The sequence below is a fragment of the Pelobates fuscus genome, chromosome 1 (assembly GCF_036172605.1).
Source record: "Pelobates fuscus isolate aPelFus1 chromosome 1, aPelFus1.pri, whole genome shotgun sequence".
NCBI lineage: Eukaryota > Metazoa > Chordata > Amphibia > Anura > Pelobatidae > Pelobates > Pelobates fuscus.
Window position 1 is genome coordinate 477,010,291 of NC_086317.1, and position 26,924 is coordinate 477,037,214.

Genomic DNA, 26,924 nt, shown 5'->3' on the forward strand with positions numbered 1-26,924 from the left:
TTGCCGTTCACGTTCACCCCCCTGGCTTTACACCCATCCAGCTATGGAGAGGTAATTGGAGAGGTATTGGAGCTATATGTTAACTGGGGATGAGTGGGATAGCAGGGGGGGAGGTAAAGATAACTGGGGAGGTCAAATAGAAATAGTGAACAAAGAGGCAGGCGACCTGGGGTAGGAAGAGACAACTGGGGATCAGGAAGAGATAAAAAAGTGTGGAGGTAGGGACACATAATACACACATGTATTTACAGTGGTTGCATAGATAACTGAATTGTACTTAGGGGTCGATAAATGTCTACAGAACCCCAAGCAGACATTATTTTACCAAGCACGTGTTCCAGCATTACGTAATATATCGTTTGATAATAGAGAAGTATATACTTGATGCTATCTACCGTTTTATACCTAAACAGCAGCAATTATTTGCAGCTTCTGTGCTTAATCTAGCCCCCTGTTTCAGAAGTGACATGTCTGGAGAGAACCAAGAGAGACAGTATCTCATCACCTATGTCTCCTCAGCTCCTCTCCCAGCATACCATGGATGCCAAATTAAAAGCAGTAACTGCAAACAGCAGCTGTGCCCTGGACTGTAACTCCCACTAATCTTAGACACTGTACTGAGCTCAGGGGCCAGTGCACAGGCATGGAATCTGTCGTACTGCACAACGTGGAGACTAATATATGGTTATTTTAAGGACCAGATTGTAAAGAAGACATGGACCAGTCTTGGTTCACCTTGGCAAGTCTAATGCGTTTTAAATTATATTTCCCACAATGCTTGGTAAGTCTTCAGAAACATTTAGGGCAAAGGTTCAACATCAGTGGCATACGCCGCCATTGGTCCAAAAGGTTAAACATGTATAAAGAGATGGGTGTTCCTCCTTCAATACGTAGATTAGAAAACACAAGACCATACCAGTATCAATGAGTAGAATGTCATTTACAGTTTTAAGGAATATATTATTCTTGTAGCATTGAAATGTTAAAAAAGCTCCCCTTGTTTTGTGATGCCAACATGCAAATCCATATAAAAATGAATATTAAGCCTTTTTTTTCTCCCCAACTTGCAAAATGTTTAAATATTTGATTTTAAGATTTTGAGAAATATTGGTACATTACTCTGTGATTGGGGTCTAATCACCCAAGGTTTAACACATTTACAGAAAAATTCTCCAGTTGTCAAACTATTCTCAGGATTATGGACATTTTTCTTTAGAGCTTTGCAAAATGAAGATTTGAAAAAGAAAGACTTGGAAAATGTTTTTAAAATGTTTAGAGTAGCGGCAATACTCCTCCCAAGAGTCCCTCGCCTCTAATATTTTGGAATAGTTCTGCCCACCCCGACTCATAATTCCAGCCATTCACCAAAAAGAGAAATTCCATATAAAAAAAGTTTTGATTTACTGAAAGATAAATAGAGGATGAATTAAGTGGACAGTCTAATTCCAAAATACAAATATATATATATATATATCATAAACACATGCAACAGCTTGCAAAAGTTGCAGATCTCTTGAGTTTATCTTCACTGAGCTAACCAAACCAGGAAGTAACTGGAGCAGTTGTCTGATTGACAGCCAGGGGGGATGTACCAAGGATAAATTGTAAAAGTGCCAATGTTTTTAAAAATCTGCACTGTGTGTAAAATAAAAAAGAAGACACACCCTTCACACATAAAACATTTCAGCAAGCATATGTGCATTATGAATGCAGAGCAAACATTTATGAATTGACTATTCCACATTTTTGCAGGAAGAATTAAGATGCAGAGATTCTCCTACTCAGCATGTTCCTGAAATACAGTTTCCAATTTGCTGTTTAAAAATATAACCCCAAATCCTTGTTTTTAACATGATTTAACCCCTTATCTGACCTGTATGAAGATCCGGCTGGTTTTCCTCCATTGACTTGATTTTGAAGAGAACTAACGGTCTCCTTAGCCTTTAAAGCTTTCTTGGGATGCTGTGTGACCATTAATGTTTCATCCTTCTGCGTCGCTTTTTTCTCATCTACAACAGATATTAGGATTTCGGGGGCCACATTGAATGCAACGGAGGCTTTTTCTTTTGTTGCTTTTGGCTCTAAGCTGTCAGTAGGCTCGGCTTTACTTGTCTTCTTCTCAGGTGGAGGTAAGTTGATTCCAGTCACATCCTTCTTTTTATCTTCACTGGAATGAGTTGGAACTGATGGTCCAGGGATGGGCTTTGGGATCCATGGGTGGTCTCCTTGGCGAGGAATTGGCCAAGACCTGTAATCTTTCTTGTACTGCGTCTCTCTTTCCAGCGGTGCCTCTGAAGGTTGGTACTCAATTTTTGGCTTGCAGCTAGGTTCAGGGGTGTACTTCCAGCGCTTGTAATCCTGTTGCATGACTGAGCCTTCCCTGGTCAACCTTGGCTGGCCTCCATAATATCCGTTCACCAGCGATGGTTGTGTTTCTATGGTAGCAGACCCAGGGCGTGGTGGCTGCTGATGTGCATGTTGCTGCTGGCTCATCTGTGCCCCATCTGTTGCCTCTGAAAATTTTGTGTACATCAAAGGGACAGAAATATCACTCTTATCTAGCTGATTCCCAAATCGGGCGATACAACATGCTCTTGTTACACAAGGCCAAGCCATTTTCTCCAGCTGTAATGTTGTGTCTGGGTTTCTTGAGAAGGATGAAAGGAATGGGTATACCCACCTTTCTGTAAGACAGACTTAATGAGTGCAGAAATCTCTGATTCCCAATCTTTGAAAAAACGCTAGTCTCGTTTCAGCAGAGAGGTTTGCTGCCTCCTTACATCCACAAGGAGTATCGTATTCTCTCTTGTGATCGATTTTCCAGCAGCATCAGTGGATTCCACAAGTAGCTAGAATGTGATGCTCGGTGTGATTACATCTGTCTTCCCATGCCTCGTATCTTCTATATAAATGCAAATTTCTGTTAATAATGTGGCCACCAGTATCCAGCCTTCATCTGAAGGGCAATGTAAAGCATTTCTGCAAGGACCGGACCCCACCCACCTGCTCTCTGCATCCCCAGATGCCAAGGAGGAGAAGAGGAGTGTGTTAGGGGAGGAGAATTTAATGCTGGCAAGAGATCACTACTATGCAGTACCTAAAATGTAATAAAAATCAAAGGGGGAAGGGTGGGTGTTCAGTTTAACCCACCGTATCCACGCAGAGGAAGCTCCGACTCAGAGAACCAATGGCTTGCCTAGTCTCTAACTGCAAGGGAGTGACATTTCTCTACTCCTAGTGGCCATAGTCATAATTAAAAAAAAAAAAAAAAACATATATACATTTTCTCTTAGAAAAGCTGATTCATTCACTGGATGCACCACATCTTGCAAACTGCATCAAAGCATTAGGTATTCACTATATCTGTCAAATCACTGGTAACTGAGCTGCCGTATAAAGGACTAAGGATCATTACGATTTACGAAGCATGCTATCACAGCTTGGTAACAAGAAAGCATTTTAACCAGTGATAAGGGATAACTCAATGGGTTACAAAAAACAGAAATCTAGGCTGTCATTTTTCATTTCAAAGTCTGTTAGTAAATTCGAGATTTATTTTGAAACCACTTATCCCCCCGTGGGTGTGTCACGTACAATGTTCAATATCATTTTGTACAATCAGAATACGCGGATATAGTCAATTTAGAGAAATTAGGCTACAATCCATTATTTTATTAGAAAATGACACAGTACGGTCTCAGGCAATCTGCTTTGCATCTCAGTGCTATGTATTATGATTTGGTTCAGGCAGTTATAGATTTACTAACAATCCTTTCTTAATCTGGCATCAACAACATTCTGACATCTATCTGAGGACTTCACAAGATTAGGAGCTTTTCCAAGAGCAGATATCGGGTGTAAAGAAACAACAGGGAAACTGCAAATCATGAAACTTAAACCAGTGCATGCAACAATCAAAGACTTTTCATGTGAGCTTATGTCAATGCCTGGTGCATACTGTTCCTGGAGACCTGATGAAGGTCCAAGGTTGGTCGTAACATGAAATTTACATAGCGTGTCCCTACAAATGTGTTACAAAGTATCTAACACAAAAGATCATTATTAGCGTCAAAACAAGGAATTATGAGGACCTGGTAATGGGATATTGCAAGATTTCCTGCACGGCCTAGAGCAGAGGCCCGTTATAATTGTGGACTCCTGCAAGTTCTACCCGCTGCATCTCTGCAAGTTTCACAACTAATTCAGAAATACATATGGTGCATTCACACACCTGCCCCCACCATATACCGCACATGTGTTGCATATATCGAATACCATGACATAAATGGGGCGGGTGGGGGGGGAGAGGGTGAAAAAGATCCAGTAGGTTTTATTTTCCCATACATAAAAAAATTGCTAATGAAAGCAGAAACTTATGTCCAATAATGTTTTCAGATCGTTGCAAACTCCTAGTTTCCCCAGCGAGTAGAATACATTACCAATACCACAGCTATCTGTTTACCAGATAAAACCACAGGGATCCTTACTGCATGATTCATCAATGTCACTACACCTGAAAACTGTCCATTTCTACAATATCGTCAGATGTGTTTTATGTCAGCATTGGATTCAGCCTGGCCAATGCTAATAGCTGTATCGGGGAGTTTACTCCAGACAGGCCCCACGCAGGCCTACTGTCTGTCCTGGGTTTATCCGTGTAAACACAGATAAGATAAATATGTATTTTATTTGTTTTATCAAGGATAACCACAGAATCTAGGCACTGTGTGTGGCCTCTGAGGTATTACTAATTAAACACGGGTAATAAAGTGTTATTAAACACGCTGTTTATATAATATTTGATATTTATGTTGTAGGTTTTTTTTCCAGCCATAAACATTTCAAACAGATCATACAATTCTAGAGAATATGGTCAATTGTTAGTTTGTTTCTTTCTGACCTGTATGAAGAGCTGGTTCCCAAGTCTTCTTTAATCTGCCTGTTGAATATGTCCGATGCATCTCTATGTCTCATTCCATCCACAGTAGGCTTTCCAGCGGGAGACTTCTCTCTCACCTTCTTTTCTGGGGTATCTTTAGCGCTCGATACTTTATCTTTTTCTTTGCTAAACGACACTGACGCTTTGACTTTTTGCACCATTTTTTCTGTGTCTTCCACATTTGCCGGCTCCGCTAGCCGTTTCTCTGGTTGTGCGACCGGTTCCTTCTTCCTCTTGGCCTGACTGGAGGCTGTTGGGGCAGTGAGGCCCGGCGAGGGTTTATGGATCCAAGGATGGTCTCCACGACGAGGGATGGGCCAAGGTTTGAAATCCTTTTTGTATTGAGTCTCCTGCTCAAAGGGGGTTTCAGAAGGATGGTACTCACTTTTGGGTTTGCAGCTAGGCTCTGGTTTGATGTTCCAGGGTTTATAATCCTGGCGCATTATGGAGCCTGACTGCTCCTTGACATGAGAAGGCCCATGCTGTTGGGGTAAGTCTCTGGTGGACCCGGCGTGTCCCCCATGATCTGCCTCTACTAATGATAGTTGTACTTCAATGGCAGTTGAACTTGGACGAGCCTGAGGTTGTTGCAGGTATGTTTGATGCTGTTGAATGCCGTCTGTAACCTCTGAGTACTTGCTGAAAACTAGAGGCACTGCAATGTCACCCTTATCGAGTTGGTTCCAGAAGCGTGCTATGCAGCAGGCTCTGGTAATACAGGGCCATGCCATGATCTCCTGTGATAAACAAGGAGGTGAAAGTTTTACTTCCCCTCCAACCCACCCTTCCTCCCTTCCACCCTCTGCGATACACAACCAAAACTCGATAAACACAAACAAGACTTGTACTTATGCCAGAGTAAATAAAGTGCTGGATTCTATTGAAGTCCAATTAAGAAAACGAGGTATAAAACTAGACAGAGGACAATTCCATGGGATCTGCTATACTGTTTTTTGAAGTCATTTTGCAGATCCTTTTCGTGATTATCCTTCTGCTCCCCCTTCCCTCACTGTAATGTAACTGCAAGGCTTCCACTACTGTCGTATGATGATCCCAGTGCTGCAAAGATAGAGTCTGCAAAACAAAAAGAAAAAAAAGGAGAGCCCTCAGCACATTACCCGCAGGCTGAGACACCTTTCCTTGGTGCGGCGAGCGCCGGGACTTTGCAGCAAGCCTATGCCATGATGCTGGGAGAGGACGAGCGTAGAACGGTCCCTTCACACCCTCTCTCTCCTCTGTGAAGCTGATGTTTCCCTAGCAATCCTGTCAACAGCAGCCAGCCACAATGAGGAGGCAACAGGGAAGCATCTCTGCAGGAAGTGATCCCACCCACTCTGCTCTGTATCCACAGATGCTGATGATGAGGAGATGAGGAGGGCTAGAGAGGGGGGGGGGGTGAGATGCTGTTGGCAGGGCAGCCTGATCATTTACTTTCGTCAGCACGCAGCGTCAGAAATCAATAGGGGTGGGGAGATGTTAACACTTTGTGGTCTGGAGAGGTCAGACAATGCCATAAATTGGTGTCATTACATAGTATTATTAGCCTGAGCTACACGCAAGGATTGATTTTTTCCCCCCTCCCTTTTGATTGATTTTATAGCTTGTAACATAGTGATCGTCCACAAAATAAGCAATATTTTAAATCAAGTGGGATATTTATTTGTCACTAGAAGTGTTTGGAAGTAAGAGGGACAGAAAGCTGCCTCCATTGCTATTACTTTTTAAAAATAGTAAAAAATATATATTTATATAAATAATATTATGTCACTTATTTTTAAAAAAAATTGTCATAATCATATAATTTATGTATATATAAATAAAGAAAAACATTATTTTATCTTTTTTACTTTGTAACTTGCCATAATCCCTCTTTACCATCAAAAGTAAGAAAATCATTTTAGAATTTAAAAAAAAGAAATACATTCTTAAATTAATAACAATTGTGAAACTACAAAAATAGAGGGTGGAATGGTATGAAGATAAACATTGTTTAAAATGTATATGTTTGATATATAATGCACATCCAGAGATATATACACATACGTGAACCGTGTTTTGTAGGAAAATACCATCAAGGGGTTCTAGACAATTCATAATAAATGGGTTGTAAAGGTTTAAAAACATGGTCAGAACTCTTCAGAGGCATTATTTGTCACTATTACATATTACGCACGTATGTATTGTTTATATTAGATGATACGTTTAGGTTTCGGCTTGTGTTAAAACAGTGTTAATAGGAGTTAATGGTTAGAGTTAGGGTAATGTAGGGGTTAATGTTTAGTAGACGTGCAGTGTAAGGGTTAATGGTTAGAGTTAGGGTAATGTATGGGGTTAATGTTTAGTAGACGTGCAGTGTAGGAATTAATGCTTAGAGTTAGGGTAATGTATGGGGTTAATGTTTAGTAGACGTGCAGTGTAAGGGTTAATGGTTAGAGTTAGGGTAATGTAGGGGTTAATGTTTAGTAGACGTGCAGTGTAGGAATTAATGGTTAGAGTTAGGGTAATGTATGAGGTTAATGTTTAGTAGACGTGCAGTGTAAGGGTTAATGGTTAGAGTTAGGGTAATGTAGGGGTTAATGTTTAGTAGACGTGCAGTGTCAGAGTTAATGGTTAGAGTTAGGGTAATGTATGGGGTTAATGTTTAGTAGGTATGCAGTGTAGGAATTAATGGTTAGAGTTAGGGTAATGTAGGGGTTAATGTTTAGTAGGTATGCAGTGTAGGAGTAAATGGTTAGAGTTAGGGTAATGTATGGGGGTTAATGTTTAGTAGACGTGCAGTGTAAGGGTTAATGGTTAGAGTTAGGGTAATGTAGGGGTTAATGTTTAGTAGACGTGCAGTGTAGGAATTAATGGTTAGAGTTAGGGAAATGTAGGGGTTAATGTTTAGTAGACATGCAGTGTAGGAGTTAATGGTTAGGGATGGGATAATGAAGGGGTTAATGTTTAGTAGACGTGCAGTGTAAGAATTAATGGTTAGAGTTAGGGTAATGTATGGGGTTAATGTTTAGTAGACGTGCAGTGTAGGAGTTAATGGTTAGGGATAGGATAATGTAGGGGTTAATGTTTAGTAGACATGCAGTGTAGGAGTTAATGGTTAGGGATAGGATAATGTATGGGGTTAATGTTTAGTAGACGTGCAGTGTAGGAGTTAATGGTTAGGGATAGGATAATGTAGGGGTTAATGTTTAGTAGACATGCAGTGTAGGAGTTAATGGTTAGGGTTAGGGTAATGTAGGGGTTAACGTTTAGTAGACATGCAGTGTAAGGGTTAATGGTTAGATAAAGGGTAATGTTTGGGTTAATGTTTAGAAGACGTACAGTGTAAGAGTTAATGGTTAGGGTTAGGGTAATGTAGGGGTTAATGTTTAGTAGACGTGCAGTGTAAGAGTTAATGGTTAGGGATAGGATAATGTAAGGGTTAATGTTTAGTAGACGTGCAGTCTAGAAGTTAATGGTTAGAGATAGGGTAATGTAGGGGTTAATCTTTAGTAGGTATGCAGTGTAGGAGTTAATGGTTAGAGTTAGGGTAATGTAAGGGTTAATGTTTAGCAGACGTGCAGTGTAAGGGTTAATAGCTAGAGATAGAGTAATGTAGGGGTTAATGTTTAGTAGGTATGCAGTGTAGGAGCTAATGGTTAGAGTTAGGGTAATGTAGGGGTTAATGTTTAGTAGACGTGCAGTGTAAGGGTTAATAGCTAGAGATAGAGCCATTTAGGGGTTAATGTTTAGTAGGTATGCAGTGTAGGAGCTAATGGTTAGAGTTAGGGTAATGTAGGGGTTAATGTTTAGTAGACGTGCAGTGTAAGGGTTAATAACTAGAGATAGAGCCATGTAGGGGTTAATGTTTAGTAGGTATGCAGTGTAGGAGTTAATGGTTAGAGTTAAGGTAATGTAGTAGACGTGCAGTGTGAGGGTTAATAGCTAGCGATACGGTAATGTAGGGGTTAATGTTTAGTAGGTATGCAGTGTAGGAGTTAATGGTTAGTGTAGGAGTTAATATTAAGTGGTAGTATAGAGGTTAATGTGTAGTAAAGTGTAATGCGTTAAGGAGGGGTTAATGTGCAGTGCAATGTGTAGGGGTTAAAGCTTAGTAAACGAGTACTGTAGTAGTTAATGTGTAATTGCAATTATTTATATAGCACCAACATATTCCGCAGCGCTGTACTATAGGTAAAAAAACAAACACTAAATTCTAACAAAACATGATTGACATACAGGATCAGCACGTGAAGAGAGCCAGGGCCAGCGCCCCCTCTTTAGCAGCGCCCTAGGAGGCTGCCTAGTTGGCCTATAGGAAGCGCCAGCCCTGAAGAGAGCTCAGACTGAGAATTCAATGTGAGTTTTATATCGATTGTCAAACTTGAAAAAAGTCAGCTGTACTTCCAGTTTGGCTACCCCGGCCTTACATTTAACATTTACCTTGACTCCTGTAAGCAGGGCCGCCATCAGGGGGTGACAACCATGACGGTTGTCACGGGCCCGGCGGCCCTGGGGGGCCCGGACTGCTCTAGCCCCTCTTTCATTCTCTGCACACATAGATAGCGAATATCGCTATCTATGTGTGCAGCCGCGGGCCCCCCGGCTCCCTGTTACCGCAGAGGGGGCCCAGCACACAGCTTCTCCTCTTCTCGCTTCTATTAACTCTCGCGAGACCCGGTTGCCATGGCAACGCTCCGCGGGTCTCGCGAGAGTTATTGGAGGCAATAAGCTGAATGTGAAGAAGCTGTGTGCTGGGCCCCCTCTGCGGTAACTGGGGGCCGGGGGCCCCTTCATGCCACCGGACCACCAAGGATGGAATCTCCCCCCTCCCTGGACACAGGTAAGAAGCAGGGAGGGGGGAGAAACATTTAATTAATTTAATATACAATTATAAAATTAATGTAAAAATGCCACTTTCCCCACCCCTCCCCCTCCACAGATTGCACATTTACACACACACACTGCTTACACTACACTGACACACACTGCATCCACTACACTGACACACACTGCATCCACTACACTGACCCACACTGCTTACACTACACTGACCCACACTGCTTACACTACACTGACCCACACTGCATCCACTACACTGACACACACTGCATCAACTACACTGACACACACTGCATCCACTACACTGACACACACTGCATCCACTACACTGACACATACTGCATCCACTACACTGACACACACTGCATCCACTACACTGACGCACACTGCATTCACTACACTGACGCACACTGCATTCACTACACTGACGCACACTGCATTCACTACACTGACGCACACTGCATCCACTACACTGACCCACACTGCATCCACTACACTGACACACACTGCATCAACTACACTGACACACACTGCATTCACTACACTGACACACACTGCATCCACTACACTGACACACACACACTGCATCCACTACACTGACACACACACTGCATCCACTACACTGACACACACTGCATCCACTACACTGACACACACTGCATCCACTACACTGATACACACTGCATCCACTACGCTGACACACACTGCATCCACTACACTGACACACACTGCATTCACTACACTGACACACACTGCATCCACTACACTGACACACACTGCATTCACTACACTGACACACACGGCATCCACTACACTGACACACACTGCATCCACTACACTGACACACACACTGCATTGACTACACACTAACACACTCTCTGCATTCACTAGTACAACACACACACTCTGCATTCACTACACTTTGGCACACACTCTGCATTCACTGCACTAACACACACACACTCTGCATTCATTACACACTAACACACACTGAATTCACTACACTAACACATACTGCATTTATTACACACACTACATTCACTACACTGACACACACTCTGCATTAACTATACACACAGCACCCACTACACAAACATCCTGTATTCACAGTACACACACTACATCCACCACACATTGAAACACTCTGCATTCACTATACACAGACACTGCGTCTAATACACACCCTACATCCACTACAGACACTGCATCACCTAAACACAATGCATCTAGTACACACAAACACATCCACTACATCACTGTACACACACTACATCCACTACTCAAACACACTCTGCATTCCGTATACACACTGCATCCGCTACACAAACACACACTCTGCATTCACTGCACAAACAGTATCTAATACACACAAACACTACACCCATTACACACATTTCACTTCCACTATACACACCACATTCAGTCCCGCATCATTGTCAGCGGACTGGGTAGGGCGTGGGCGGGCCCGGGGGCCCCAGACCTTGTGCTTTGTCAGGGGCCCCAAAATTTCTGATGGCGGCCCTGCCTGTAAGGGCCATTCACTAAACAGAGAATTCAATGGGAATTTCATATTCTAGGGGACATAGCTATTCACATTGAATCCCCCCTTTAGGCAGTAGCAAGTTACATTAGTGTCTCTGCTAGTCAGTAACTGTCCAGCACTCATGCTCCTGAAATCAGAACTCCATGGTAAGCAAAGAAAATCACAGGAACTATATCAACGGTCCACAAACAATTACATTCCTCAGATAACGACAATATCTGACACAATGTGTTCACTGCTCCTTCATTCCAGCTATCACAGATACACTTTACTGTAAGGGCAATGATGGGGGTCCGTGCAGCCGGTGCAGGTCAGTCACAAGCTGCGGCAAAGTTTTAGTTTGGAAGGTGGGTAATTGTGGAGGTCTCTCTCTCACTTCAGCTGTCCCCACAAGCCACATCTCAGCCTCAAAATGTGCAGCCACATATACAGTGCCCCCACCCAGGCCCCCCCCCCCCCCAGCCATATAAACATATTATGGTTCTACAAATCATCATACAGTGCCCACCAGCTGAACACCTGAAGATTTTCATAAAAAATAATACAATTATATGGCTGGGGGCTCCTAAATACCTGGATAGGGCTGCTGTATAATGATTCGTATAATAATAATAATAATAATAATAATAAAATAAGATTGGGGGAGCTGTATACTCTCTCTGCTGAAAGTGTATGTTTAAAAGATATGTAATAAGTACAATATATGTACACTGTAACAACTAAACAATTTAGTTTTTTTCACAAAAATTTTAATGGTAATTTTTTTTCCACTTGTATGTTTTTAGAAAATGTTATTTAGCCATATAGTTGTGGGTGGGCCCCCTTCGCCTCCTGGCAACCAATATTTTTCGATGAAACCAAGAGGGCTGCACTCGCATTAACATGCATACATTATAGGGTGCTGCTGGGGCCAAAATACACAAAATACAGAATCCAGCGCACTCGCCTATTCACTAAACAATGATTTGAATTCTTACAGATTGTAAGTTTTATTTAAAAACACCTCACCTAGGCAAAAAATAATGGGGGTTTAGTTACAGTATATGATCATATATTGCATAAGCCTGCCACAAAGTCAATGTACCCCATTCTTGTCAGGTCCTACTCTAGCAGCCTAATGCCTGCTCTTATGAGATCAATCCACTTACTAGGGAGATACTTCCTTACTGGGACTCTCTGCAAGTCAAGGCCAAATAGGGTCCTGGAATGAGGCACTTGTGACAGGGAGGGGTGCAAAACGAATATTTTTAGACCCAGTCCGCCACTGCCTACTGTACTTACTGTACCTCCCTCTACTGTAATGTAACCTGTAAAGTACTGAGTACACCTGTTAGCGCTATATAAATATAATATACATACACTGTATACCTACTGCACTTACTATACCTCCCTCTACTGTAATGTAACCTGTAAAGTACTGAGTACACCTGTCAGCACTATATAAATATAATATACATACACTGTATACCTACTGCACTTACTATACCTCCCTCTACTGTAATGTAACCTGTAAAGTGCTGAGTACACCTGTTAGCGCTATATAAATATAATATACATACACTGTATACCTACTGCACTTACTGTACCTCCCTCTACTGTAATGTAACCTGTAAAGTGCTGAGTACACCTGTTAGCGCTATATAACAAAATATATACATACACTGTATACCTACTGCACTTGCTGTACCTCCCTCTACTGTAATGTAACCTGTAAAGTACTGAGTACACCTGTTAGCGCTATATAAATACAATATGCATACACTGTATACCTACTGCACTTACTGTTCCTCCCTCTACTATAATGTAACCTGTAAAGTGCTGAGTACACCTGTCAGCACTATATAAATAAAATATACATACACTGTATACCTACTGCACTTACTGTATCTCCCTCTACTGTAATGTAACCTGTAAAGTGCTGAGTACACCTGTTAGTGCTATATAAATAAAATATACATACACTGTATACCTACTGCACTTACTGTACCTCCCTCTACTATAATGTAACGTGTAGAGTGCTGAGTACACCTGTTAGTGCTATATATAAAATATACATACACTGTATACCTACTGCACTTACTGTATCCCCCTCTACTGTAATGTAACCTGTAAAGTGCTGAGTACACCTGTTAGCGCTATATAAATATAATATACATACACTGTATACCTACTGCACTTACTGTACCTCCCTCTACTGTAATGTAACCTGTAAAGTACTGAGTACACCTGTTAGCGCTATATAAATACAATATACATACTCGGTATACCTACTGCACTTACTGTACCTCCCTCTACTGTAATGTAACCCGTAAGTGCTGAGTACACCTGTTCGCACTATATAAATAAAATATACATACACTGTATACCTACTGCACTTACTGTACCTCCCTCTACTGTAATGTAACCTGTAGAGTGCTGAGTACACCTGTTAGCGCTATATAAATAAAATATACATACACTGTATACCTACTGCACTTACTGTACCTCCCTCTACTGTAATGTAACCTGTAAAGTGCTGAGTACACCTGTTAGCGCTATATAAATAAAATATACATACACTGTATACCTACTGCACTTACTGTACCGCCCTCTACTGTAATGTAACCTGTAAAGTGTTGAGTACACCTGTTAGCGCTATATAAATATAATATACATACACTGTATACCTACGGCACTTACTATACCTCCCTCTGCTGTAATGTAACCTGTAAAGTGCTGAGTACACCTGTTAGCGCTATTTAAATAAAATATACATACACTGTATACCTACTGCACTTACTGTACCTCCCTCTACTATAATGTAACCTGTAAAGTGCTGAGTACACCTGTCAGCACTATATAAATATAATATACATACACTGTATACCTACTGCACTTACTGTACCTCCCTCTACTATAATGTAACCTGTAAAGTGCTGAGTACACCTGTTAGCGCTATATAAATAAAATATGCATACACTGTATACCTACTGCACTTACTGTACCTCCCTCTACTATAATGTAACCTGTAAAGTGCTGAGTACACCTGTCAGCACTATATAAATATAATATACATACACTGTATACCTACTGCTCTTACTGTACCTCCCTCTACTGTAATGTAACCTGTAAAGTGCTGAGTACACCTGTCAGCACTATATAAATATAATATACATACACTGTATACCTACTGCACTTACTATACCTCCCTCTACTGTAATGTAACCTGTAAAGTGCTGAGTACACCTGTTAGCGCTATATAAATATAATATACATACACTGTATACCTACTGCACTTACTGTACCTCCCTCTACTGTAATGTAACCTGTAAAGTGCTGAGTACACCTGTTAGCGCTATATAACAAAATATATACATACACTGTATACCTACTGCACTTGCTGTACCTCCCTCTACTGTAATGTAACCTGTAAAGTACTGAGTACACCTGTTAGCGCTATATAAATACAATATGCATACACTGTATACCTACTGCACTTACTGTACCTCCCTCTACTATAATGTAACCTGTAAAGTGCTGAGTACACCTGTCAGCACTATATAAATAAAATATACATACACTGTATACCTACTGCACTTACTGTACCTCCCTCTACTATAATGTAACGTGTAGAGTGCTGAGTACACCTGTTAGTGCTATATATAAAATATACATACACTGTATACCTACTGCACTTACTGTACCTCCCTCTACTGTAATGTAACCTGTAAAGTACTGAGTACACCTGTTAGCGCTATATAAATACAATATGCATACACTGTATACCTACTGCACTTACTGTACCTCCCTCTACTATAATGTAACCTGTAAAGTGCTGAGTACACCTGTCAGCACTATATAAATAAAATATACATACACTGTATACCTACTGCACTTACTGTATCTCCCTCTACTGTAATGTAACCTGTAAAGTGCTGAGTACACCTGTTAGTGCTATATAAATAAAATATACATACACTGTATACCTACTGCACTTACTGTACCTCCCTCTACTATAATGTAACGTGTAAAGTGCTGAGTACACCTGTTAGTGCTATATATAAAATATACATACACTGTATACCTACTGCACTTACTGTACCTCCCTCTACTGTAATGTAACCTGTAAAGTGCTGAGTACACCTGTTAGCGCTATATAAATAAAATATACATACTCGGTATACCTACTGCACTTACTGTACCTCCCTCTACTGTAATGTAACCTTTAAAGTGCCGAGTACACCTGTTAGTGCTATATTAAAGGAACACTATAGTCACCTAAATTACTTTAGCTAAATAAAGCTGTTTTAGTGTATAGATCATTCCCCTGCAATTTCACTGCTCAATTCACTGTCATTTAGGAGTTAAATCACTTTGTTTCTGTTTACGCAGCCCTAGCCACACCTCCCCTGACTATGATTGACAGAGCCTGCATGAAAAAAAAAACTGGTTTCACTTTCAAACAGATGTAATTTACCTTAAATAATTGTATCTCAAGCTCTAAATTGAACTTTAATCACATACAGGAGGCTCTTGTAGGGTCTAGCAAGCTATTAACATAGCAGGGGATAAGAAAATCTTAATTAAACAGAACTTGCAATAAAGAAAGCCTAAATAGGGCTCTCTATACAGGAAGTGTTTATGGAAGGCTGTGCAAGTCACATGCAGGGAGGTGTGACTAGGGTTCATAAACAAAGGGATTTAACTCCTAAATGGCAGAGGATTGAGCAGTGAGGCTGCAGGGGCATGTTCTATACAACAAAACTGCTTCATTAAGCTGAAGTTGTTCAGGTGACTATAGTGTCCCTTTAATAAAATATACATACTCGGTATACCTACTGCACTTACTGTACCTCCCTCTACTGTAATGTAACCTGTAAGTGCTGAGTACACCTGTTCGCACTATATAAATAAAATATACATACACTGTATACCTACTGCACTTACTGTACCTCCCTCTACTGTAATATAACCTGTAGAGTGCTGAGTACACCTGTTAGCGCTATATAAATAAAATATACATACACTGTATACCTACTGCACTTACTGTACCTCCCTCTACTGTAATGTAACCTGTAAAGTACTGAGTACACCTGTCAGCACTATATAAATATAATATACATACACTGTATACCTACGGCACTTACTATACCTCCCTCTGCTGTAATGTAACCTGTAAAGTGCTGAGTACACCTGTTAGCGCTATTTAAATAAAATATACATACACTGTATACCTACTGCACTTACTGTACCTCCCTCTACTATAATGTAACCTGTAAAGTGCTGAGTACACCTGTCAGCACTATATAAATATAATATACATACACTGTATACCTACTGCACTTACTGTACCTCCCTCTACTATAATGTAACCTGTAAAGTGCTGAGTACACCTGTTAGCGCTATATAAATAAAATATGCATACACTGTATACCTACTGCACTTACTGTACCTCCCTCTACTATAATGTAACCTGTAAAGTGCTGAGTACACCTGTCAGCACTATATAAATATAATATACATACACTGTATACCTACTGCTCTTACTGTACCTCCCTCTACTGTAATGTAACCTGTAAAGTGCTGAGTACACCTGTCAGCACTATATAAATATAATATACATACACTGTATACCTACTGCACTTACTATACCTCCCTCTACTGTAATGTAACCTGTAAAGTGCTGAGTACACCTGTTAGCGCTATATAAATATAATATACATACACTGTATACCTACTGCACTTACTGTACCTCCCTCTACTGTAATGTAACCTGTAAAGTGCTGAGTACACCTGTTAGCGCTATATAACAAAATATATACATACACTGTATACCTACTGCACTTGCTGTACCTCCCTCTACTGTAATGTAACCTGTAAAGTACTGAGTACACCTGTTAGCGCTATATAAATACAATATGCATACACTGTATACCTACTGCACTTACTGTACCTCCCTCTACTATAATGTAACCTGTAAAGTGCTGAGTACACCTGTCAGCACTATATAAATAAAATATACATACACTGTATACCTACTGCACTTACTGTACCTCCCTCTACTATAATGTAACGTGTAGAGTGCTGAGTACACCTGTTAGTGCTATATATAAAATATACATACACTGTATACCTACTGCACTTACTGTACCTCCCTCTACTGTAATGTAACCTGTAAAGTACTGAGTACACCTGTTAGCGCTATATAAATACAATATGCATACACTGTATACCTACTGCACTTACTGTACCTCCCTCTACTATAATGTAACCTGTAAAGTGCTGAGTACACCTGTCAGCACTATATAAATAAAATATACATACACTGTATACCTACTGCACTTACTGTATCTCCCTCTACTGTAATGTAACCTGTAAAGTGCTGAGTACACCTGTTAGTGCTATATAAATAAAATATACATACACTGTATACCTACTGCATTTACTGTACCTCCCTCTACTATAATGTAACGTGTAAAGTGCTGAGTACACCTGTTAGTGCTATATATAAAATATACATACACTGTATACCTACTGCACTTACTGTACCTCCCTCTACTGTAATGTAACCTGTAAAGTGCTGAGTACACCTGTTAGCGCTATATAAATAAAATATACATACTCGGTATACCTACTGCACTTACTGTACCTCCCTCTACTGTAATGTAACCTTTAAAGTGCCGAGTACACCTGTTAGTGCTATATTAAAGGAACACTATAGTCACCTAAATTACTTTAGCTAAATAAAGCTGTTTTAGTGTATAGATCATTCCCCTGCAATTTCACTGCTCTATTCACTGTCATTTAGGAGTTAAATCACTTTGTTTCTGTTTACGCAGCCCTAGCCACACCTCCCCTGACTATGATTGACAGAGCCTGCATGAAAAAAAAAAACTGGTTTCACTTTCAAACAGATGTAATTTACCTTAAATAATTGTATCTCAAGCTCTAAATTGAACTTTAATCACATACAGGAGGCTCTTGTAGGGTCTAGCAAGCTATTAACATAGCAGGGGATAAGAAAATCTTAATTAAACAGAACTTGCAATAAAGAAAGCCTAAATAGGGCTCTCTATACAGGAAGTGTTTATGGAAGGCTGTGCAAGTCACATGCAGGGAGGTGTGACTAGGGTTCATAAACAAAGGGATTTAACTCCTAAATGGCAGAGGATTGAGCAGTGAGGCTGCAGGGGCATGTTCTATACACCAAAACTGCTTCATTAAGCTGAAGTTGTTCAGGTGACTATAGTGTCCCTTTAATAAAATATACATACTCGGTATACCTACTGCACTTACTGTACCTCCCTCTACTGTAATGTAACCTGTAAGTGCTGAGTACACCTGTTCGCACTATATAAATAAAATATACATACACTGTATACCTACTGCACTTACTGTACCTCCCTCTACTGTAATATAACCTGTAGAGTGCTGAGTACACCTGTTAGCGCTATATAAATAAAATATACATACACTGTATACCTACTGCACTTACTGTACCTCCCTCTACTGTAATGTAACCTGTAAAGTACTGAGTACACCTGTCAGCACTATATAAATATAATATACATACACTGTATACCTACGACACTTACTATACCTCCCTCTGCTGTAATGTAACCTGTAAAGTGCTGAGTACACCTGTTAGCGCTATTTAAATAAAATATACATACACTGTATACCTACTGCACTTACTGTACCTCCCTCTACTATAATGTAACCTGTAAAGTGCTGAGTACACCTGTCAGCACTATATAAATATAATATACATACACTGTATACCTACTGCACTTACTGTACCTCCCTCTACTATAATGTAACCTGTAAAGTGCTGAGTACACCTGTTAGCGCTATATAAATAAAATATGCATACACTGTATACCTACTGCACTTACTGTACCTCCCTCTACTATAATGTAACCTGTAAAGTGCTGAGTACACCTGTCAGCACTATATAAATATAATATACATACACTGTATACCTACTGCTCTTACTGTACCTCCCTCTACTGTAATGTAACCTGTAAAGTGCTGAGTACACCTGTCAGCACTATATAAATATAATATACATACACTGTATACCTACTGCACTTACTATACCTCCCTCTACTGTAATGTAACCTGTAAAGTGCTGAGTACACCTGTTAGCGCTATATAAATATAATATACATACACTGTATACCTACTGCACTTACTGTACCTCCCTCTACTGTAATGTAACCTGTAAAGTGCTGAGTACACCTGTTAGCGCTATATAACAAAATATATACATACACTGTATACCTACTGCACTTGCTGTACCTCCCTCTACTGTAATGTAACCTGTAAAGTACTGAGTACACCTGTTAGCGCTATATAAATACAATATGCATACACTGTATACCTACTGCACTTACTGTACCTCCCTCTACTATAATGTAACCTGTAAAGTGCTGAGTACACCTGTCAGCACTATATAAATAAAATATACATACACTGTATACCTACTGCACTTACTGTACCTCCCTCTACTATAATGTAACGTGTAGAGTGCTGAGTACACCTGTTAGTGCTATATATAAAATATACATACACTGTATACCTACTGCACTTACTGTACCTCCCTCTACTGTAATGTAACCTGTAAAGTACTGAGTACACCTGTTAGCGCTATATAAATACAATATGCATACACTGTATACCTACTGCACTTACTGTACCTCCCTCTACTATAATGTAACCTGTAAAGTGCTGAGTACACCTGTCAGCACTATATAAATAAAATATACATACACTGTATACCTACTGCACTTACTGTATCTCCCTCTACTGTAATGTAACCTGTAAAGTGCTGAGTACACCTGTTAGTGCTATATAAATAAAATATACATACACTGTATACCTACTGCACTTACTGTACCTCCCTCTACTATAATGTAACGTGTAAAGTGCTGAGTACACCTGTTAGTGCTATATATAAAATATACATACACTGTATACCTACTGCACTTACTGTACCTCCCTCTACTGTAATGTAACCTGTAAAGTGCTGAGTACACCTGTTAGCGCTATATAAATAAAATATACATACTCGGTATACCTACTGCACTTACTGTACCTCCCTCTACTGTAATGTAACCTTTAAAGTGCCGAGTACACCTGTTAGCGCTATATTAATAAAATATACATACTCGGTATACCTACTGCACTTACTGTACCTCCCTCTACTGTAATGTAACCTGTAAGTGCTGAGTACACCTGTTCGCACTATATAAATAAAATATACATACACTCTATACCTACTGCACTTACTGTACCTCCCTCTACTGTAATGTAACCTGTAGAGTGCTTAGTACACCTGTTAGCGCTATATAAATAAAATATACATACACTGTATACCTACTGCACTTACTGTACCTCCCTCTACTATAATGTAACCTGTAAAGTGCTGAGTACACCTGTCAGCACTATATAAATAAAATATACATACACTGTATACCTACTGCACTTACTGTACCTCCCTCTACTATAATGTAACGTGTAAAGTGCTGAGTACACCTGTTAGTGCTATATATAAAATATACATACACTGTATACCTACTGCACTTACTGTACCTCCCTCTACTGTAATGTAACCTGTAAAGTGCTGAGTACACCTGTTAGCGCTATATAAATAAAATATACATACTCGGTATACCTACTGCACTTACTGTACCTCCCTCTACTGTAATGTAACCTTTAAAGTGCCGAGTACACCTGTTAGTGCTATATTAATAAAATATACATACTCGGTATACCTACTGCACTTACTGTACCTCCCTCTACTGTAATGTAACCTGTAAGTGCTGAGTACACCTGTTCGCACTATATAAATAAAATATACATACACTGTATACCTACTGCACTTACTGTACCTCCCTCTACTGTAATGTAACCTGTAGAGTGCTGAGTACACCTGTTAGCGCTATATAAATAAAATATACATACACTGTATACCTACTGCACTTACTGTACCTCCCTCTACTGTAATGTAACCTGTAAAGTGCTGAGTACACCTGTTAGCGCTATATAAATAAAATATACATACACTGTATACCTACTGCACTTACTGTACCTCCCTCTACTGTAATGTAACCTGTAAAGTGCTGAGTACACCTGCTAGTGCTATATAAGTAAAATATACATACACTGTATACCTATTGCACTTACTGTACCTCCCTCTGCTGTAATGTAACCTGTAAAGTGCTGAGTACACCTGTTAGCGCTATTTAAATAAAATATACATACACTGTATACCTACTGCGTTTACTGTACCTCCCTCTACTGTAATGTAACCTGTAAAGTGCTGAGTACACCTGTTAGTGCTATATAAATACAATATACTTACACTGGATACCTACTGTACTTACTGTACCTCCCTCTACAGTAATGTAACCTGTAAAGTGCTGAGTACACCTGTTAGCGCTATATAAATATAATATACATACACTGTATACCTACCGCAATTACTGTACCTTCCTCTATAGTAATATAACCTGTAAAGTGCTGAGTACACCTGTTAGCGCTATATAAATAAAATATACATACACTGTATACCTACTGCACTTACTGTACCTCCCTCTACTCTAATGTAACCTGTAAAGTACTGAGTACACCTGTTAGCGCTATATAAATACAATATGCATACACTGTATACCTACTGCACTTACTGTACCTCCCTCTACTATAATGTAACCTGTAAAGTGCTGAGTACACCTGTCAGCACTATATAAATAAAATATACATACACTGTATACCTACTGCACTTACTGTACCTCCCTCTACTATAATGTAACGTGTAAAGTACTGAGTACACCTGTTAGTGCTATATATAAAATATACATACACTGTATACCTACTGCACTTACTGTACCTCCCTCTTCTGTAATGTAACCTGTAAAGTGCTGAGTACACCTGTTAGCGCTATATAAATAAAATATACATACTTGGTATACCTACTGCACTTACTGTACCTCCCTCTACTGTAATGTAACCTTTAAAGTGCCGAGTACACCTGTTAGCGCTATATTAATAAAATATACATACTCGGTATACCTACTGCACTTACTGTACCTCCCTCTTCTGTAATGTAACCTGTAAGTGCTGAGTACACCTGTTCGCACTATATAAATAAAATATACATACACTGTATACCTACTGCACTTACTGTACCTCCCTCTACTGTAATGTAACCTGTAGAGTGCTGAGTACACCTGTTAGCGCTATATAAATAAAATATACATACACTGTATACCTACTGCACTTACTGTACCTCCCTCTACTGTAATGTAACCTGTAAAGTGCTGAGTACACCTGTTAGCGCTATATAAATAAAATATACATACACTGTATACCTACTGCACTTACTGTACCTCCCTCTAATGTAATGTAACCTGTAAAGTGTTGAGTACACCTGTTAGCGCTATATAAATGTAATATACATACACTGTATACCTACTGCACTTACTGTACTTCCCTCTACTGTAATGTAACCTGTAAAGTGCTGAGTACACCTGTTAGCGCTATATAAATAAAATATACATACACTGTATACCTACTGCACTTACTGTACCTCCCTCTACTGTAATGTAACCTGTAAAGTGCTGAGTACACCTGCTAGTGCTATATAAGTAAAATATACATACACTGTATACCTATTGCACTTACTGTACCTCCCTCTGCTGTAATGTAACCTGTAAAGTGCTGAGTACACCTGTTAGCGCTATTTAAATAAAATATACATACACTGTATACCTACTGCGTTTACTGTACCTCCCTCTACTGTAATGAAACCTGTAAAGTGCTGAGTACACCTGTTAGTGCTATATAAATACAATATACTTACACTGGATACCTACTGTACTTACTGTACCTCCCTCTACAGTAAAGTAACCTGTAAAGTGCTGAGTACACCTGTTAGCGCTATATAAATATAATATACATACACTGTATACCTACCGCACTTACTGTACCTTCCTCTATAGTAATATAACCTGTAAAGTGCTGAGTACACCTGTTCAGTGGCGTACATACCGGGGTCGCAGGGGTCGCGGCTGCGACCGGGCCCGGCCCACCAGGGGGCCCGGCCGCCCTGCGACCCAGGTATGTACCCACAGAGCCAGCCTCTTCTGCTGGGGGGCCCAAGAGCCGGCCACCTCCGGGCCCCCCGAGGCTGGCCCTGCTGTCACCCGGCTGGCGGGCGCGCGAGGGAGCACTGTCCCCTGAGTGCTCCTTCTTCAGCTCCCTCGCGCACCGCACTGAAACCGGAGCCGGAAGATGACGTCATCTTCCGGCTCCGGCATCAGTACGCGGCGCGCGAGGGAGCTGAAGAGGGAGCACCCAGGGGACAGTGCTCCCTCGCGCGCCCGCCAGCCAGCCGGGTGACAGCCTGGCCAGCAACACCACTGGACCCCAGGGAATCCCCCCAGCTCTCCCACAGGTAAGGAGGCTGGGGGGATTAAATTAAATTAAAAAAAAAAAAAACGTGTGAGTGTGTTAGTGTGAGTGAGTGTGTGAGTGAGTGTGTGAGTGAGTGTGTGTGTGAGTGTGTGTGTTAGTGTGTGTGTTAGTGTGAGTGAGTGTGTGAGTGAGTGTGTGAGTGAGTGTGTGTGTGAGTGTGTGAGTGAGTGTGTGAGTGAGTGTGTTAGTGAGTGTGTTAGTGAGTGTGTTAGTGTTAGTGTGTGTGTGTTAGTGAGTGTGTTAGTGTTAGTGTGTTAGTGAGTGTGTTAGTTTGAGTGATTGTGTTAGTGTGAGTGATTGTGTTAGTGTGAGTGATTGTGTTAGTGTGAGTGATTGTGTTAGTGTGAGTGAGTGTGTTAGTGTGAGTGAGTGTGTTAGTGAGTGTGTGAGTGTGTTAGTGTGAGTGAGTGTGTGAGTGAGTGTGTTAGTGTGAGTGAGTGTGTTAGTGTGTGTGTGTTAGTGAGTGTGTTAGTGTTAGTGTGTTAGTGTGAGTGATTGTGTTAGTGTGAGTGATTGTGTTAGTGTGAGTGATTGTGTTAGTGTGAGTGAGTGTGTTAGTGAGTGTGTGAGTGTGTGAGTGTGTTAGTGTGAGTGAGTGTGTGAGTGAGTGTGTTAGTGTGAGTGAGTGTGTTAGTGTTAGTGTGTTAGTGTGAGTGATTGTGTTAGTGTGAGTGATTGTGTTAGTGTGAGTGATTGTGTTAGTGTGAGTGATTGTGTTAGTGAGTGTTAGTGTGTTAGTGAGTGTGTTAGTGTTAGTGTGTGTGAGTGTTAGTGAGTGCGAGTGTTAGTGAGTGCGAGTGTTAGTGAGTGCGTTAGTGTTAGTGAGTGTGTGTGAGTGTGTTAGTGAGTGTGTGTGTCTGCAACTGAGTGTGTGTCTGTCAGTAAATGTGTGCGTCTGTTCATGAGAGTGTGTGTGTGTCTAAAGCACTTACCTTTCTCCAGCGCCGGGCTCCCTTGGCGCTGGGGATCTCTCCGTCCCGATCCGCCTCTCAGCTCCGAATGCACATGCGTGGCAAGAGCCACGCGCGCATTCAAACCGCCCATAGGAAAGCATTACTCAATGCTTTCCTATGGACGTTCAGCGTCTTCTCACTGTGATTTTCACAGTGAGAATCACAGAAAATCCTCTAGCGGCTGTCAATGAGACAGCCACTAGAGGCTGGATTAACCCTCAGTGAAACATAGTTTCTCTGAAACTGCTATGTTTTCAGCTGCAGGGTTAAAACTAGAGACCTGGCACCCAGACCACTTCATTGAGCTGATTTGATCTGGGTGTCTGTAGTGGTCCTTTAAGTGTATGTGTTTATGCATGCACTGGCGTACATACCGCGGTCGCACGGTTCGCAGCCCTGCGACCAGGTGCCCGCCGCCATGTGTTGCGGCCCCAGCCCGCGCAGAGTAAGCGCGGGGGGGCCCACGGATCAGTTTTCGCACCGGGGCCCCATGGGTTGTGTGTACGCCACTGCACCTGTTAGCGCTATATAAATAAAATATACATACACTGTATACCTACTGCACTTACTGTACCTCCCTCTACTGTAATGTAACCTGTAAAGTGCTGAGTACACCTGTTAGTACTATATAAATAAAATATACATACACTGTATATCTACTGTACTTACTGTACCTCCCTCTACTGTAATGTAACCTGTAAAGTGCTGAGTACACCTGTTAGTGCTATATAAATAAAATATACATACACTGTATACCTACTGCACTAACTGTACCTCCATCTACTGTTATGTAACATGTAAAGAAGATTCAAGCAGACCCACACTAGGCCCCAGGGACAGGACCTACTGGTCCCCAGGTGGAGAACCCACACTAGCTCTCCCAAAGGTAGGGAGGCTGGATGGGCCTAAAAAAAAAAAGGCTAAATAAAATTAATTTGTTAGTGTGTGTGAGAGAATGTGTATGTGTGATAGTGTCAAATCAGTGAGTGTGTGTCTGTCAGTGAGTCTGTCATTGAGAGTGTGTGTATTTAAATGAGTGTGTGTCTGTGAGTGTGTCAGTCAGTGAGTGTCTTTCACTGAATGTGTCTCTCAGTGCGTGTGTGTGTCTTTCAGTGAGTGTGTCTGTCAGTGAATGTGTCTGTCAGTGAACATGTATATATGTCAGTGAGATTGTGTTTATGTCAGTGTGTGTCTGGCAGTGAGTGTGTGTATCTGGTGGTGTGTGTATGCTAGTGTATGTGTATCTCAGAGTGTGTGTGTCTGTCAGTGAGTGTGTCTATCAATGAGTATGTGTCTGTCAGCAAGTGTGTGTGTCTGTCAGTGAGCATGTGTCTGTTAGTTAGTGAGTGTGTGTGTGAGTGTATGTGTCTGCCAGTGAGTGTGTGTGTGTGTCTGTCAGTTTGTATCAAATAAGTGAGTGTATCTGTCTGCCAGTAAGTGAGTGTCTGTCAGTGTGTGTCAAATCAGTGAGAGTGTGTGTATATCAGTGTATCTATCATTAAGAGTGTGTGTTTGTCTGTCAGTGAGTATGTGTGTCTGTCAGTGTGTGCACATCAGTGTATGTATATCTGAGAGTGTGTATCTGTCAGTGAGTGTGTTTGTCTGTCAGTGAACAGCCATAGACATTGTTTATGACTGTGTGTCTGACATACAGTCAGTGACACACACACTCACTGACAGTGTATGTGTATCAGAGCGTGTAATTGAAAGTGTTTTTGCCAATAATGCATGACTGTCAGTGAGCGTATGTCAGTTGTATGTGTACCAGTGATTATTGCACTGGGGCCATGGGACGGCATCCCCATACACCGCACCACACTGCTCCCAAGATGCATGATATGCACAGCACAGGCAGAGTTAAGGTTGGCTGAGGTTTGTGGGAGACAGCATGACGCTGGGAGGTAAGTGTATGCTGACTGCACAACAACAATGCATGTTACAGGCAGCGTTAACATCCCCTATGAGCTGTCAGTCACATCCAACCCACAATCAATTCTCTAACAAAATATTACAACGTTTCACTAGTTATTTAATGTGTTATTGTAACATTGTAACAGTACTGAATTCCAAGGAAACATGTTAATACAATAACAATGTCCCATTTTTCCTGGGTAAATCAATGAATTACTTATAAATACTCCTGTCTTAAACTTTTCATTGTTTGAATATTGCATTGTCTGTCTTTCTGGAGCTGCGAGAGTTAAACTACCTGCTT

General features: G+C 40.8%; 1 protein-coding gene across 2 annotated transcripts in view; it reads right to left on the bottom strand.

The window, feature by feature from the left end:
• MAP6 (microtubule associated protein 6) overlaps positions 1-6,272 on the bottom strand; it is a 48,938-nt gene extending 42,666 nt beyond the window's left edge. The window contains exon 1 of one of the 2 annotated variants that reach the window (XM_063432280.1): positions 4,901-6,272. In XM_063432280.1, the coding sequence (XP_063288350.1) occupies positions 4,901-5,670 (770 nt within the window). In that variant the 5' untranslated portion in view covers positions 5,671-6,272. Of the gene's footprint in view, positions 1-1,873; positions 3,114-4,900 lie in introns of those variants that run through there. The other variant, XM_063432288.1, reaches the window with a different exon arrangement.
• Between the last annotated feature and the right edge of the window lie 20,652 nt (positions 6,273-26,924).